Source organism: Buteo buteo, chromosome 2 (assembly GCF_964188355.1).
Source record: "Buteo buteo chromosome 2, bButBut1.hap1.1, whole genome shotgun sequence".
Taxonomy (NCBI): domain Eukaryota; kingdom Metazoa; phylum Chordata; class Aves; order Accipitriformes; family Accipitridae; genus Buteo; species Buteo buteo.
The window spans coordinates 48,305,375-48,323,458 of record NC_134172.1 but is presented as its reverse complement, the minus strand read 5'-3'; the positions used below and the strand labels follow the sequence as shown (position 1 = coordinate 48,323,458).

General features: G+C 45.5%; 1 protein-coding gene across 8 annotated transcripts in view; it reads right to left on the bottom strand.

Annotated features, from left to right (window-relative positions):
- Window positions 1–18,084, bottom strand: part of PDE1C (phosphodiesterase 1C) — a 254,737-nt gene that overhangs the window by 102,795 nt on the left and 133,858 nt on the right. For all 8 annotated transcript variants that reach the window (XM_075053744.1, XM_075053693.1, XM_075053710.1 and 5 more), the window contains 4 exons: window positions 16,082–16,198; window positions 14,002–14,142; window positions 3,285–3,385; window positions 1,387–1,515 (listed from right to left, as the gene is read on the bottom strand). In XM_075053744.1, the coding sequence (XP_074909845.1) occupies window positions 1,387–1,515; window positions 3,285–3,385; window positions 14,002–14,142; window positions 16,082–16,198 (488 nt within the window). The remainder of the gene's footprint in view (window positions 1–1,386; window positions 1,516–3,284; window positions 3,386–14,001; window positions 14,143–16,081; window positions 16,199–18,084) is intronic.

The window sequence follows — 18,084 nt, the reverse complement described above, 5'->3', positions numbered from 1 at the left end:
TTAGAGAGATGGGTTGTTCTTTAAAACTTTGGGTCTAAGCATATTGCCTCAACAGAACACACACGCTGACACTACAGAAGCAATGAGAAATATCTGAAGCTAGCTTCAATCCAAGCAAAACCAGTTTAAAGTTCCAAAGCAGACCATTTTCCTAAAGACACTATCTATGCAATGAAGCCTACTCAACTAGACGCTCCACTGTTCCTTGCAGATAGTGGCTCTAAGGCTGCTGTTTCTGTTCTGTTAGTTCCTTGCATTTCCCCTGCCAACATACCAGGAAGCAGTAATTTGCTGCCACTATTTGAACAAGGCATTACCAGCTGTAGCTAAAAAAATAAATTTGATTTTTAACACTTCAATGTAGTTTTGTTTTTTTTTTTTTTAAGTTCCTGCTTGCTGCCCACCATGAGACTACTTTCTATATTGGGGGATAGAATTTCTCAGGCCGCTCCTCCACATTGCTTGAAATCAGCCACCTAAGTTCCTGAGTTTTATTCCTAGTGTTCAGTACAGGATCCCAAGACTGTCCACAAGTCGAAATAAATAGGCAATTCAGGCTAAACAGATTAGCAAGCAGTGCCTTCACTGACCAGCTTGCTAGAAGCCAGGCCCCGGAGAAGGGGTCATTTCCCCACGTTTATATTAAAAGAAGAGGAACTGACTGCTCAGCACTGTATCACATTTAAGTGTATGCAGGAGGCACCATGCATCATGTAAGACCCCACAAGTTGCTTCCCCTCCCATGAGAGAGACCATGGGGCAAAATTCTTCCTGTCCAGCGCACTGGGCTATTTTTAAAGTACCACCCCTTGGAATTCAAAAAAACCCCATAAAAACAGAAAGCCCTCATCAGTTTGAACTGTCTATTAGCAAGCAAATCACGGGCCGATTTTGGCACATAAATCATATGCTGCAGGAGGCTTATTTTAAATTACACCTTCTTACATCACCTTGGCATATATAGCACACTGATTTATGCTCCTTGGACTGGATTCTTTTTTGCATTAAGTCACATTTACAATTTCCAGGCAGGGAGTGGCAAAGTGGACACAGGTTATGCTTGTGCTTTAGGATCAACAAACAGCAGGCTAGCTCTACGCTCACTTACAAATGCATGTGTCCAAAGGGTTCCTCTGTGACACTTAGAAACTAGATGGGAGTCAATTTGTATATTATAATCCATTGTCGTGCAGTCTAGCCTCACTACCAGAGGTGAAAACCAAAAGCAGAAATAAGCAAGACAAACACCTTTTAAAGCTCTTTTTCTTGCAGCAATAGAAATACTAATATGTAACACACAATAATACATATTGCCGTTCAAACAAGGTAACAACAGCCTATGGTGATGCTGCAATGTTCCTAGGCAGTCAGCGCGTCCATTTTTACCTCCAGTCGTCCTTTGAGAGATTAGATAAAATATTCATCTCTTCATCATCTTGCAAAAGACGATACGCCGCACTAACATGGTGATTTTCAAGCACAGATCGGTCATTATAGAGAATGGCTGAGTCTGACCTAGCATTTAAAAGAAAACATAGGAAAGGTGATGTTTCTGCCCTCTCTAAAGAGTCTCACATTCAGAAGTTTTCCATTGATCAGCTGCAGAGTTTAGTTCTATAGCACAGATAGGAGCATTTTAAGAGCACTTGTAATACTTTGTTCATTGCTGCTATTCAGTAAAAGAAAACTAAAGATCAAAATTCACTGCAGAATCTATTTCATCAGCTGAGACTCACCTAGTCTCCTTGCTACATACTGAAAAAAACTGCTGAGCTGTGAGAGGTACATAAATTTGGAATTGAATCACGAGACTCTTTTCCAGCTCTTGTGGATGTTGCTCTCATATTAAAGCCTGACTGTACCCAAGGAAGCCATTGCAAGATGTGTCCCAGTAGAGTTTCCAGAACAGCAAACTGGCTGTAAGCAAGATAGAACTGCTTTCTGTTATCTGTGTGCTAGACTATGCTGTCTGGAAGGGCAATTGCCAGTGGGATAGAGTAAGACCAAAGGTACTTCACGCCTTATTTTAAGCTCCAGGGCGTAGGTCTGAGATTGATGAATGGCTAAACTGGTCTGAAGACAAAGGTCTTGCTGGAAGCTAATGACAACAGAGGGTGAGTATGATTTGTTACAGTCCCCACTCAGTTCTGCTTCCCAGAGAGCAGTGTCTATTTTTCTCCTCTGACACTTCACACCCTCTGATGTTCACTGTCACAGAAATTAAATTGCAACTGTCCTTCCTTGAATTCTTCTACAAGTATTTGGGAAATACAGCAGATCTCTAATTCTTGACTGCATGAAGCCATAAGAAGTGGAGTGTGGCTTGGCCCAGAACAGAGGCAGAAACTTCTATGTTCCCAAGCTTTCCTGAGCACATGTGTGATTTATCCTAGCAACCTTTATGTATCTGTGATACACAGCGTGATTCAGCTAACATACTCCTGACATAGAATTCAGGCTAAGATGCAATGCATCTTTACAAATGCCCAAGTGTGCAGTGTCAGCCAAGGACATCTAGACATTTCGTCATTGCTACCAGTACGCTCCCATTGTCAAAATAATACACAGATATTAGACGCCCAATTATCCCTGCAACTAGAGACTTCACAGTCTTTGCACCCTTCTGAATTTTGCTGCCATCCTCATCTTCTCCTTCTCTCTTCCACCAACCCAAAAGCCTTATAGAAGATTCTGAGTTCAAAAAACACACCGGTCCAGTCTAGCTTGGGATCAGCTAATTACTGTCCAGCAATTTACAAAGCTTTAAAAAATGGCATCCCTGAAGAGGTAATGGTAAACGTATCCCCTTGCTGCAGGTGTGGTTTTCCACTCAAGTAAAAATAGTATGCATAGTGTTGGTGTTCTCTGGTGAATACAGACATTGCTGAAATCTTGACGTATGCAGTTAACGCTTGATTCTTCAAATTCAACAAGGAGACAAAATGGTTGAATTATTGTATCTCCACCAAAACTAGACCTTCATCAAAATACATCACTCTCTACTGCAATTTGTCTTCAGCAACATTACACAGAAATATTTTGGGACCTTCCTTTTTCCCTGGTTATTAACACGAAACAAAGCTCAGGAAGCTAGAATACACGCGTTCCATTATAAATGCTTGAGCAAGAGAAAATTACATGCAACCTAAGGAAGTGAACTTTCCTCCTGTAACACTTGAAAGCAAAAGCTCCTGCACTTTTCTAGGGGGCTGTGCTGTTACTCTCCAAAGTGTACTCTCCCCCTCCATTTCCCAACCCTTCATCATGACTTACAGTGGCCTTACCGTGTCTGGATGTGAAAGTTGTTGGTGGTTCCAGTGTGTTCATAGTCATGGATGGCAGCTGCAAAGATCATAGCGAAGATCTCCAGCTCTGTCAGCCAGTGCTGAAAAGAGATTATGGGGCAATCAGATAAGCTGTCATTTGCCCAGGCATTAAGGCTTTTGTCTTCTCAGGCGAGTTAGCCCCTGCTGACCCTCAACGCTGCGTGCACATCATTGCCTTTCCCCTGCAGCCTGCCAGCTGTTTTAAAGCAAACTTCTCTGGTTGATACACAAAAGCCAAACCAGTGCTCTTCCTGAAGCTTCAGCTAAATAAACTGAACTTCAGCAAAATGGTTTCAGGAGCTAATAAGGCTTAAGGCAGAGCAAGGGGAAGAATGTGCCCTTCTTAAAGAGCAACGTGTGAGGAAGAAAGGGAGGGAAACCTCCAGAAAATCAAGCTTCTTCAAGTGGAACTTGATGATACATGGGCAGGTATGCACATACCACCAGGGGGTGTATTTTCAGCTCAGTTGACCTGGGTAGCAGAGCCTCAAATACAGAAGAATGTCACTACTTTCCAGGAACTGAAAGTTTTCATCGATCACAATCATGAGGAGAACAGGGAACACAACCTCACAAGATGTATGTTTTGTTATTTATTTCTCGTTTCTAGGAACATTTGAGAAAGCTCTGATGTTTTGTTTTCCTGATTGCCTAGTCAAAGCCTTACTCTTCAATGCTTAAGTCACTTTTGACTTACATTTCTAAATGACTCAGTTGCTTTTCATTGTTTGCCTCCCAGTCAATCAATCATTTTATGTCTGGTTTTCCACCGGTAGCACACAAGGAGTGCTATTAACATCAAGTGCATCAGAGACAAAGGCTCTAGATACAGTGCATGCTGTAAATATTTCTATGAAATGCTTAAATGTATTACATTCAGAGAAAACCTTTCCCACAGCGGTTGCCAAATATTTTTGTAACAGCTCACTGTCAACCTGCAAACGTTCTGACAGACATTCATGTATGAACTACCTTTTAATTCAAAGACCACTAAAGGCAGTATGGTTTCATAAATCTATTCTAGACATCTACTACATATAGCTCAGGGCTCACCACTGCTCTGTTAACCACGTGCAGGGGAAGCACAGATGACTGGGGGGCTCTGCACACAGTGACCTGTCCAGCTCTTCTCCTGCCTTTTGCAGCCATCTCTGCAGAACCAATGAAGAATTAAGCAAGCCTCAGTATTAAAGATCCTTACACTAAAGATGCAGTTTGAAACAATTGGTCAGGGATATTTTGCACAATGCCACTGACCATAATCAAGGTAGCTCTTGATTTTTTTTGAGAGAGAGAGAGAGAAGGGTGAAGAGATGAAGTGAGCAGACACAGAAACTAAACTATTTTCTCAGTTCTACACAATTGGTCCAGGACAGGAATGGACAGCAGTGGTGCTGGAGAAACTTGTGATGATTCTGTTTCCAGGTATGACTTGCGAATAGGGAATGCTTTACAGCTGATGAAGAACACAATTTCAACTTTCAAGCAACTACTTCTGGCAGCTGCAATGGGGCAAAAAAGGAACTAGGGTTTCCAGGCCACATGTCTAGATCTGGACTTCCCTTCCTCAACTGTGGTCTGCCATTTCCCAAAAGGAGAGAGTGCAAATGATAGAAAAAAATTAGGCACAAGTGCTCAGGAACAGGCACAGCAAACATACATTATGCATGCAGAACTACTACGCAACACGCCCAGCTAGCCTAATGCATCCACTTCAGACATTCTGGGCATCATCTGACAAGTCCCACACCAATGGGATCTTATGACCCAAGTCTTAAAACATCACTAAGGCAATGAGCTCTGTGCTTGAGGTCTCCTACCTCATCTCTTAAGACACACGCAGGAAAAGTGCTAACTTGCATGCCCTATCAAAACATCACTTGTTGAACAAGTTCAGGTAATGTAGGTTTTCAAATGGGGTGTAATACACCTGAGGAGAGGTATTAAATATCATAACAGCATTTGAGGAAGACCACTCAGAATACAGACAGGGATTACAGTTGCAAACTGTGGGTAATAAATAAACAAACCAGTGTGGGTAGCACAAAGTCAAAAGAGGCTTGTGAGTAACAGGAGGGAAAAAGCAGGTAAGTAATGGGAACCTTTTAGTCCCTTGTTTCTGCTACAACCTTGCAAGGAAAAGCAAACAAGATGGCAAAGAGCCTGCAGAGAATGGATGCAATCTCAATCAAAGCAGTGATACTACCTTTCACTAGGCTGTGATGGACTTCATCTTGAGAATGGAGAGCTAGTTTTAAAGAACAAAGCCATCAAGAACTATTGAGAAAGCAGCAGCACAGCATCGCAGGTGAAAAGAGGGAGGAAACGTGAACGTTTTTCATTTCTGAAGGGTTGGCAAAAACAATCCAGAACAAAACCTTCCAACTCTGTGCGATGATAGGGGGTGGGGGATGGCGGGGGAAGAAGGCTTGAAAGAACAAGTATTGGCTTCCAGAGTGGAAGCAAAAAAAGGATAATGAGGCATGATTGTCTTCCACAAACATGCAATAAATATGAAGAATTAGCTACTAAGGCAAGTCACTGGCATATAAACAAAAGGATCGATGCATACAGAAAGAAAAAGGAAGAGGAAAGAGCAGTGTTTCCAAATCTAACAAAACAAATGGATGCATTTCCAAGAAAAGGACACAAAGCAAAGACAGCAATAATTAGCTTGTTTCCTTCCCCAGAGTTAATGGTCTTTTATTTTATTCCAAAGGAGTTATCATTTGCAGAGCTCATGATCATCTGCTTATCAATCACAACAGTCTGGAGGAGAGGAGGCTCTCACTCCCCCTTGGTACAAACCGAGGTGACAGAAGTCCTGCGCTTCTGCAGTTTTATGGATCTGCCGCAGGAAATATCCTCCTGTAATTCTTGACAGGATCAGAGAAAGAACTCTTAAGCTTTACCATTTGCACCTCTTTGTCTGGATTCACAAAGAAATCATATGGTAATTCCTAATAATGATAAAGATTAATCAGAAAATAATACCAAAGAAAGTAATAATCACGGCTGAACAACAGCGTTAAATAAAGGAAAGAAGAAAATGAGCAAAAAGTGTGTCAGCTCTTGGAAGTTGTTCCTACTCATCATGCTTGTATACCAATCCTCTAAGAGATAAACATCAGAGTAATTCCAAATGCTCTTTCAACATTATGTCTGTGAGAGAACCCAAAATATTCTAGTTCATATGGTAAGGTATAACAAATTCATTCCAAGGCATCATCCCAAGGAAGACAATAACAGGAAAACTAAAGAGATTTCAGGCACACAATATGATTAGAGGGAAAGAAGATCTTTTTAATTGGAAAGAAAATAGAAGAAAAAAGAAGCCTAGAACAAAACCACTAAGAGACCTTGTAAATAACAGGGAGCATGACAAAGGCAAAGGAAAGATAAACCAGGCAACCCTTTCTTCCCTTTGAGACTAGAACAAATTAGCACTATGCAGGCTATTTAAATTTGAAAAAAAATACATTTTTCCACATTGCAAACAACTAGTTAACAAGACAAATGAGGGGTTTTTTTCCATTTTCTTGTATGATTTTTTCAAAAGTCTTTGTCTTCATACCCGTAAAGAATTAAACCCATGGCCCCAACATGCCTTCTGAAACCAAAGTCTTGCGTTCCGGCATGTCCAAGTTCCTTGCTGAAATATTGTGAAAGTGATGAACTGAACAACTATGTAGCTAGACTAAGGATAAGGTACTGATGCAAGAAATTCTGGAAATCGGAAAATGTCCCCTACCTTCCTTTACCATGTGTGAACATACTACGCATGTTAGAAGCTAGCCCTGCTGTGAGCAGTAGGTTAGGATCGATGACCTCTAGAGCTCATTTTCAAACTACATGGTTTAGTGGGCAAGGTTAATGGTTGGACTCGATGATCTTGAAGGTCTTTTCCAACCTAAATGATTCTATCATTCTATACATTAATCTATGCACATTAAGATGGGTTGTACCCTGCAGGAGAGGTGGGGTGGAAACTAAAAGGGGGAAAATAAAAGGAAAAAAAGGAAGAAACAAAGTTAAAAAAAGCATTCTAACAAGGGAAGCAAAGCTGAAATGTCACTGTTGGCACAGGGTAAGCCCCTTGCTTCTGGTACCACAGGAGTGGTTTCTTACAGTGCTACACCAGATCCTAAACCAGACGCCATGTATCACTTGGCTGTGGGAACAATTAGTGCTTGGGATTATTCCTGGGAAACAGCAGACACTTCACTGCACCCTCTGGAGTGCAACTCCATCATAAGGGACTGCATGGGAGACTTTGTGCATAGCTTATTGCAGTAAGAATGCAAAAGCAAAGGGCTCAGCTCAGGCAAATGAGTCACTGACTTCAGTCCCAGCATCTACGTATGCTCACAAGCACACAAATACTAGTTTCCCCTTCATAGATGTAAATCTGGAATATGCACATTCGCTGACCTCTGCACATATTTCAGAACATTGTTTCCTCTGAACCAGAGAGGAAGAATACTTCAGAGACATTAACAAAGAAAGTATTTTAAGACCAAGGAGCTCTTCTTTGTCACTTCAAACAGCTGGCATCACAACAGCAGGTGACTTTGAAAGGCATGTGGACACAGGTAATTTACTGGACATAGGTAATGCATGAGAGAAAATCTCAAAAGGCATACCCTGGAGGACGATAGGTTTGTGCATTTGTTGCCAGGTGGAGCTAAGGCTGAAACCTATTACAGAGAGAATTGAGCACAGGTATTTTGCCTTTTCTTGGCTTTGCTTCTCAGTCACATCGGAGCCTGGGATACACAGAGCTGTTACTTTTTGCTCCAACCAGCTTTAGCACTTTGTTTCTGCCATTGTCTTCTAAGTCTACACACCACGTTATGGTGCTGCAGTCTGCATGCTGCATAGCAGCCCTGGCCCAATAGTCCCCAGAAACTCTTTGCAAGAGGTGTTTCCACTGAGGTCTCCCTGGACTGTATTTAATGATGCTAATAATGCACACAAGCCCCTCCATGTTTTACATGACACCCTTTCAGAGTGATCTGTCTTTACTCGGGGCTAGCACCTTTATATCAGAGAAGCACAGTCTATGTAAAAGCAGAGGAAAAAGCAGAAAAGCAAGCCAACTGAAACAGTTTACCTTTCAGAAAATATATTTTACCATCTCAAAGAAGAAAGGAGGTAAGAGAAGAGCCTGCACTACTTTCAAGTGTCTGCACGTTGCTGTGAAACTGTGCAAAAGTATAGCACTGAACACAGAGGCTTTATCAATGTTATTAATATCGACATATGGTCAAGAGGCAGGCAAATTCAGCTTTCACTTCCACTGTTACCAGTGAGACTATAAAGTCAGAGAACCCCCTGCTATTCCTGCAGTATCTTCTCCTCCTTTATTCCCCATGATGCAAACCCAGGTTTGTATTCAGGAAGAAGTTCATGAAGAACCAAAGTCAATTCACTCAAATAGTAATTGTCCTGAGTGATTCACTAAAGAACTTGACTCAAGAAAAATTATCCAACTCTTTATCATCTATCAGCTATATCAAGCTGATATAGGCAGGCACGCCCCTGAGTTCATCTCCTCCAGAGAGTCACAGTTGCACCGGGCTAGAGTATTCACAAGCATGGTCATATCAGAACATTTTCCAATAAAGATTACTTGCCTATCAACTCAGGCCAAGGAAATGTCCTAGAGACAAGCTGCCCTCTGACCATTACTACCTAAACCTATCTCCTGTTTTCTTCCTGCTCACGCGGCATCATGGCAACAAGTACGGTACGAATACAGAAAAGGTGTCCTGAGATCTCCATCCCCCAGAATGCTTTTCATTACAGGAAAATGACAGCGCTCACCAGCACCTCCTCCCCACCGACGCCAGCTCGCTCTCTCACCTAAAAACTTGTAAAAATCTAACCCACAGAAAAGACAAACAATTCCCTAAAGACGCGGTCTGCACAGTGGCCTTGACAGAGAAGCACGAGCCAGAGGGAGAAAGGAAACTAGTCAATAGCGGAGAGATGACACCTTCCCCTGTGACACCGGTGCACAGTTTAGAAGTCGGTATTGCCTCCTCTATCTGTACAGGCCACAAAAGCAGAGGACTGGGACGACACAGGAACGAGGGGCACGTTGGGATGCGCTGTCACCGTGGCAGCACAGGCACGGCCAGCCGCCACCAGAAACACCTTCGCAGCCAGCTTCGTCTTCCTTCTTCCAACCACACCGCAGTCGGCAAGATTGCTCTTTGCAGACTGCTGCTCATTGAGTCGCTGTGGAGGAAGGAAAGACACCTCCCTTCCCTCCTTAACTGATGCGGTGCTCTCAACAGCTTTGATGCTGTCCGTGGGAATCACCTGATGGGAGGGAAGTACCTCCACACCCTTCCCCCTAAGCACTCCCCTGAAGAGCCCGTAGCCAAGATCAAATCGGTCCTGCGTGCTTGTCTAGAGGCAGACTGATCTGCAGCTCTTCTCTGAGCAACGCCAGGGCAGCTCTGGCTTCATCTTCAAGCACCCGTTCGGTAGCTGAGGCAAGAACTAGCCGGGGACAGCAATCCCCCATGGGCCTTCCCGTCCTCAGAGTGAAAACCCCACCTCCAGGCCCCAAGGACCTCCCTCGGTGGCCCCACAATGGCCTCCTCCCGCCGCCCCTGCGCAGCGGCCCGGAGGACGCCGGGCCCTCTCCTCCCCTCTGCCCCTCTCTGCTGCTGTCAGGTGCGGGGACGAGGCCACTTGCAGGCAGCCCAGCGGCTGGAGGGTAATGGAGACTCCCCGATCCTCCTGGGACACTGTGGCCACCGTCCCGTCGAGGGGACCCCAGGCCTGGCACAAGGAGGGGGCTGGAGCTGGAGCCCAGGGCACACAAGGGCAGCTGCAGGGCAGCCCCGGTGCCTGAGGGGCAGCCTTTCTCTCTGGCAAGCAAAATGGCCACCCGGAATGGGGCATCATGGGCCACCACACCAGCCACCCTAACGGCCTTCCGGCACAGGAGCTGGCAGCCCTGCGGCCTGGCCCACAGCTCGCTGAGCAGCTACAGGCTCCGACACCATGCGTGCTTGGTAGAGGAGGACCCGGCGAAGCGAGGCGAGAGCCCACGCTCAGGGGCAAGACAGAGGAGAGGTGCTCGGAACCACTCAGCATGCCTCCGCAGCCCAAAAAACGCAAGCGGGCTGACGGGAGGAGCAGCACCTACGGCAGGCGAGTCGAGCCCATGGAGGTCGGCCTGCCGCACAATGGCGACGAGCCCATGGAGGTGGGCCCACCTCCACGGGGGGAAGAGCCCACGGAGGTGGACCCACTTCCACGGGAGGAAAAGCCCACGGAGGTGGACTCACCTCCACGGGGGGAAGAGCCCACGGAGGTGGGCCCACCTCCACGGGGGGAAGAGCCCACGGAGGTGGACCCACTTCCACGGGAGGAAAAGCCCACGGAGGTGGACTCACCTCCACGGGGGGAAGAGCCCACGGAGGTGGGCCCACCTCCATGGGAGGAAGAGCCCACGGAGGTGGACCCAGCTCCCGCAGGGCCGATGGGGCACCACACCACCATGCCCGGGGTTCCTCCAGCAGCGTACTGCCCAAAGTGCCGCAGGACCGCCGGGGGCTCTCCGGGACCCTCCGAGCAGCCAGCTCCCAACAAGCGGCGCCAGCCCTAAGCGGGCCAGAAACAGCCACGGCCGCTCGGCAGGCTCAGCAGACACTTCACCCGGCTTGACAGCCGCAGATGAGCCCTGCTTGCCCACCCCCCGCCCCCGCCCCTCCTCAAGGGGGGCCATCTCCTCAGCCCTCAGCCCCGGGGAAGAGGCGAGGAGAGGGGCTGCCATCTTCTGGCCGGCAGCACCACTGCACCAGGAGGAGTCCCTCGGAGCCCACTGGAGACTGCCGGACGCTACCGCAGACCGCCGGAGACCGTCGGATGGAGGGAGAGAGACCGACCGCCGGGGACCGTCGGATAGGGGCAGAGAGACCGCCCCAGACCGCCGAACACCGCTGGACATCGCTGGACGAACCCTGCTGGACATCGCTGGACGAGCCTCCTGGACTCCCCTGGAGCGCCACCCAGGTTATTGGGGCCTGGACGTGGCATTTGGTCGCTCTGAGGGTGACAAAGCCAGTGCGGGGGGGCTGTCCTCAGCTAGCTCTCGCCTCAGCTACCACATGGGTGGGTGAAGATGAAGCCAGACCCACCCTGGCACTGCGCAGAGGGTAGCAAAAGAGGGTCACCAAAGAAGGGCGATGCCCCATCCCTGCAAACATTCAGACGGGCAGTCAGCGCTTTAGAGAAGCACAAGCCTCAGTTCTGACCGGAAGAAGTTTTGACAAGATTGGGCAATAAACAATTAAAAAACCCAATACAAAACAATAAAGCCCAATTAAAAAACAATAAGCCCCACTAAAAGCCAGTTTAAAACCCAAAACAACGCTCTCCTCTCTCACTCGGCACTCTGGAGAGTGTACGCGGACTCCCGTGTCCCGTTCTGGTCTCCCCAGGACAGGAAAGACACGGACAAACGCAGTGCGGGCCCAGCCCGGCGCCTTCGGGATGGTGAAGGGCCGGGGCATGTGGCACACCAGGGCAGGCGGAGGGAACTGCCGCCGTGCAGCTGGGAGAAGAGAAGGCTCAGGGCTGGGGCTGACCACTGATCTTCCACAATGCTGGAAAGCAATTGCTTTCCTGACCCAATACCACATAGAAAACCATCCTGGTGATCTCCCACAGTGCTTCACTTACACTAGTTTTGGTACCCAGAACAGCAAAGGCCTCGTGTAAAAAATAAAATATATAAATAATTAAACAAAAGAGAGAGAGCTCCATTTCCCCCAGCTTGCATCCCTCCTCTCTTTGGCAGGGCACAAGCCACGGGCTCATCTCTCCTACCTGCTTGATCAAACAAGAAGCGTGAGAGCACTCAAGTGCGAGTGTCGTTTGCCAACACGCAAGGAAGCGGCCTCGCATCTCTAGTTCACCAGACAGGTGAGAAAAAAGCTTCACCTCAATGCTAAGAGTAAAACACAGAAGTGGAGCTTTGTCATGAAAACTGGTTCTACAGGAAAAAATACCTCTGGGAGCTCCTGAGCTCCTCTGGCTTTAAGGTCTTTAACCCCACAGCCAGCAGGGAGCAAGCCATGCTGTCAACTACTTTTTTACACCTTGGTTTCCACTCAATAGCACCGATTGCTTTGCTCCCACGTGCAGCCATGGAGCGGACTGGCAGGTATCCAGCACAGGTTACTGGAGCCCAGGGCTTGCTGCAAACCAGGGAACACACAAAACTGACAGTCCTGGTGCACCTCAGGGACTTCATATCCAGTTTGCTCTGTACATAGGTGAAAACACTGGGGCGGTGGGGTTTGGTTTGGTGTGGCTTACGAGGGGGTTTTGGCTTTGGTTTTCTTTCTAGCTGCTACATCATCTCTCTCCCTCTTTGAGGAAAAAAAAAGGCAACCTATTCCATCGCTTACTCCTGTATTTTCATGCCCTTCCAGTTCTCTCTTCTTTAACACTTGCCTAGCTTTATTGCGCTCCCAGACAGAATAGGAAACCCCATTCGGCACCCTGGCAAGAGGGGCTAGAATGAAACAGCACTCATTCATTCACAGATGAGTTGCGGCTAAATTACTAACACACCGGAGAAGCAGCGCGGTGGGAAAAGGCAGTTCTGAACACACACAGGCAGGAGGGCTGTTTCCATCCAGTCCCTTTTCAAACCAGAGTAGCCGCAAGTGAAAACTGCCCTTCTTCAACAGTTTCAGGAGAAAAAGGGGATCCATTTGCCCACCATTATAATGCAATTCGCATTACTCAACGCTCTATTATTCTTACTGACTACAGCCTTCAGTGCATTTTCATTAACTAAGGGCCCTAAAAGCAGCAGGGACCAATTTAGGATCTCACGGGAGGGTTTGGGTACGCATCTGTAGTAGTTGCAAATTCGACCTAATTCCTCTTTACTTCAGACACAATCAGGAGCAACTGACACACCTTTGGTCAGAATCGGGCAGTCTGGGTCAGGTCTCGAGACAGACAGGGCCTGACTCCTTCCAAATATGTCTTTGGTAAACACTGCAATCCACAGGGGCAGTCTACATTCAACACAGGAGACTGGGGACATGTTTACAGCAGGCACTGGAGCACGTTACTCCTCCGCGAAGAGCATCCAGATCTGCCTTCAGAATTGAAAGCAACACAACTGTGGCAATCAAGAGACCGTATGCACAAAAGGTTGCTCCCGAACGCAAGTCAGTTCAGCTGGCTTTGCTGTAGAGTCTGGATGGAGAGCAGCATCTCCAGGGCACGGCTCTCGTCATCCTCAGGTAAGTGGAATGAATTGTCCTTCGGAGGTACTGCCTCGCTCCCGTAAGTAAGAAGAAAGCTTAGACAATTTGCTTCTTCACATGAGGTGAAATGAATTCCAACAAAAGTGAGTTGGCACAATCACCCAGCAGAGCTGTGGCAGAGTGAAAAACGGAGCTTGGGTTTCTCATTTGTCCTCTTTTAGATCACAGTTAAAAGATTTAATGATATCCTCACCTACCTTCTATTTCTAAATAATCCTAAGTCTCTACTTTCATTAGCACAGCCATAGCAAATGAAGTTTGTCTACAGTGCAAACAAGTTCTGCTGTGGATAATCATAATCTCCTTACTGCGCAAAAACTGTTGTAATCTCATTATACATTCAGGATGCCAACTCTTGTACTTACCACTACGCCTGTCTTGAAAAGGAGGTAATGGACTGTCTGTGTCACATCTGCGGCGTGCATTAGGTTGTGATATGGGTTTTTATGCTTGCTGTAGCCAACCTCCAGAGCTTCCACAAAGGACACCAGGGCAGAAATGGGGATCTGAGTAAAGCAGACAGAATTAAAAATGAAATAAACCCCTTTAATGGCTATCATTCAGAGGGGAGCATTTTGATAAGAGGTCCCAAAGAGCAGTTTGTACTTCACAGATAAATAACATGCTAAAACATCTGAAACAGGCACGAGAGAGAGAGAGAGAGAATCCAGGTTACTTCCTCAAACTGGCTTTCCCATCCCCAATTACATTATGGATGAATCATTCCCACACAAAAACACATAAAAGTATGTATACTATGAAATGCCATCTGGAAGACACATGCAGTATGAAAAGTAACAGAGAGCACTTGACTGATTCCCTGTGGAGAAATATTTCTAATTAGGCCACAAGCATCTGTCTGTTCCCCTGACATCCCACTGGAATATACCTCTGCTTTACTATTGACATTCAAGATTTTCTAATGAAACACATCATATAGCAAGTCTGAGATACTCTACTAAGAGCAGTATCATTTATCAGACCTCTGGCTTTTCACGGCAAAATCCAGCCTGCCCATCCTATCAGCTTGCCATGCTTTTCTGACTCCAAGAGTAGAACTGCGCACACTCAAGAACATGCAGTTTAGGGGATTTCTAGAGAGGAGACTACACAGGTGGTGTCAGCTGCAACATATGCAACTGGCAACATGGGTTCTCCAGTTTCATCTGCTTATATGACAAATACCCTAACCGCTCATATTTCCATAGTTAGAGGAGCATTGTTGTTCTGGGTACATATCAGGGGAGGATGCAATTCTGACCAGTTACCTTCTTTAAACATTTCTAATCAGGTACAGGCAGTTCCCGAAGAAGTACAGGAGCCAGAGATCTGTAAACCCTTTCCAGGGTTCAAAGTGAGTGGGGACACCCAGGGAGTGGAAGTGTCAATGGAAGAAGGGACAGCAGAATATTTGTGTGGGGAGAATGGTCAAGATCCGAGAGCAATGTTTTTGCTATCCAAATTTAAGCCTGTTCAAAGCTGGAGGAAAAGATATGTCACATTTGTATCTGCAAACCTCTGTAACAATTCTAGAATTATAGGGTAGTTTGGGTTGGAAGGGACCTTTAAAGGTCATCTAGTCCAACCCCTCCTGCAATGAGCAGAGACATCTTCAACTAGATCAGGTTTCTCAGAGCCCTGTCTAACCTGACCTTGTAGGTTTCCAGGGATGGGGCATCTACCACCTCTCTGGACAACCAGTTCCAGTGTTTCACCACCCTCATCGTAAAAAATTTCTTCCTTATATCTAGTCTAAATCTACCCTCTTTTAGTTTAAAACCACTACCTCTTGTCCTATTGCAACAAGCCCTACTAAAAAGTTTGTCCCCATCTTTCTTATAAGCCCCCTTTAAGCACTGAAAGGCCACAACAAGGTCTCCCTGGAGCCTTCTCTTCTCCAGGTTGAACAACCCCAACTCTCTCAGCCTTTCTTCATAGGAGAGGTGTTCCATCCCTCTGACCATTTTTGTGGCCCTCCTATGGACGTATTGGAGTGGGTCCATGTCCTTCCTGTACTGAGGACCCCAGAGCTGGATGCAGTACTCCAGGTGGGGTGTCACCAGAGCAGAGTAGAGGGGCAGAATCACCTCCCTTGACCTGCTGGCCGTGCTTCTTTGGATGAATTTGAATTTGAATTCAAGCTCTCCTTTTTTGCCTGCACACTTCAGAGTCCTATGAATCTCAGGAGAATGACACCATTGTTCCCACCAGATTAAATGTAGTATTTCCATGGGAAAGCCTGTTTGGAAGCCTGTCTACTTCATGGTGTCCCATTGCAATCAGAAGTACTACTTAAATAACATTTGGTCTTGCTTACTGGGGAAAATGCAGAGTCCACAAAGCCTTTGAATAGCGCTACAATTGCATTCTGAATGGAACAAAGCAGGATGAAAGGGAAGTTGAACAAAATCCAAGATGGAAGAGACCTATCTTCTAACTACTGACCTTGAAGCGGTTGATCAGATCATAGCGTGTGAGAAGTTCATAGAAAATGAATTTCAGTGCATGATCCCCACTGGCATCATTTAGTGCAAATACATCAAAGGACCACTTGTCTACATTCTGCAAGAGTGGGTAGAAAAGACAGTTAATATGGTCATCTCTTTTACAATGATAGTTCAGTTTCTATCACATTACATCTACAAATGGAGAATAAGTGCATAGCTTTTTCTTTAACTTCTTCAATTTCATTTAACCAATGTAGTCTAACTTACTCATCAGTATTGTATGACTTGTGTTTAAGAAGCTTCCATTAAGAACACATAATGCTGTTTGTTTATTCTAAACATAGCAATTCTCCACACCAGAATTTAATCAGCAAAGGCTGAATCCAAACTTGTAAGAATTCTGCTTTGCTTTAGTACCTGAAATGTTGGGATGGCCCTATTGTGACTGATTTAACCTTCTCTGTCCCCTACCCACGTGCTATGTCTATGAAAAAGAATATTAACTTTGAAGGAAACAGGAATCATGAAGATATGCTTTTTAATTATATTAAAGCCTCTGGATTTTGCTGTCCCTATCAAGTTCTTATGACTTTTTATTATGAGCAAAGCACTCCAATGCTTCACTCATGCTTAAAACAGAGTAAGGTGGCATGCTTTTTGCAGTAAAAAAATCCCAGGCACCTGTGGTCATATTTTTACAACTTACTGTTCAATCAACGAAAATAATAACTAACTAGAAGAACTATCTTGCTAGTCCCAAAGAACAACTTAGTTCCTTCTGATTTTAATATTAATCCTGAATTGTGATTATTGCAGCTTAAATTGCCCAAAGACAGCATGATCCTAATTTTCCCTTTTTTTTTTTTTTAAAGATAAGTGAGTCCACTGGGGCATTCAGAAAACTACAGAGCAAGAGAAAATCACAGTAATGTTACATTAAGTACTAACAATGATGCAAAAAACAAGCTTTATAACAGAAGAGTAAATATCTAATTCCAGTTGGGAAAGTTCCAGTCAGCTGTAAATGATATATTAATGCTGCAGGGTAGTCAGTCAAGAGACTGAGGAGGGAAAGTTCACTTCCCAGCTCATAAAGCTAAAGTATAAGGTATAAACCTTCCAGAAGGTTGAGTTCAAATCTCAACTCTTAGGGAAGGCCGTGGGTGCTGACAGCACTCATTTTCTAGCAAGATAAAGCTCCTTGATCTCAGAGTTTCATGTTCCTGAAACCCTGTGAACCCTTCTCTCCTCCTCCTAGCAACAAAGAGGAAAGGTGCAGAAGGAGTTATAGCTAGAAGAATGATACACAGATCAACCACGCAGCTGCACCTGGCACAAGACCAGCTCTCAATCTCTCTTGCCTGCTGAGAACTTTGATGTACTTCCCACAGGGATTTATCCAAATGACTCTCCTTAAACTGCATATTAAAGATTGACATCTGTACACTGAAGTTTCCCTCCACTTTCAAACTCTGTTGCAGGTTACCTTTGCATTTCTTTGTGGTGCTTTCACCAAGAAAGAAAGATGACTACATATCACACATGTATGTGCACAGTCGCTCTCAGTGCAAGAAATGGTGTTTGGCTAGACATAATACTGCTAAGGATTAGAGTCTAAAAATCTGCCATCTTTTTTAGCAATACTAAAAATCCTAAATTACAATTATCTACCGAGCTCTTAAAGCCCAATCCACCTTTGTTGTTTGTTGTCATGGTCATGTTCCAGGTAAGGACCTGACTTCAAGTCAAATGCAAAGGACAGTGACCTTTAACCCCCTTGTGGGCGGTCACCCATACATCAGCATAGCTACAGGACTTCTTACATTCTGAACAAGACCAGTGTATTTTGGTACTGTCCTTCTCCAGCATAAGCTGATCCTGACAACCTTGCTACTTGCATAGTGTTGATTACACAGAGCTGAGTATGCCTCTTGTGGAAGAACAGTCCACAGAAAGATTAATTAATGAGTGAATATCAAGGATGCTGAAGATTCAGCTCTG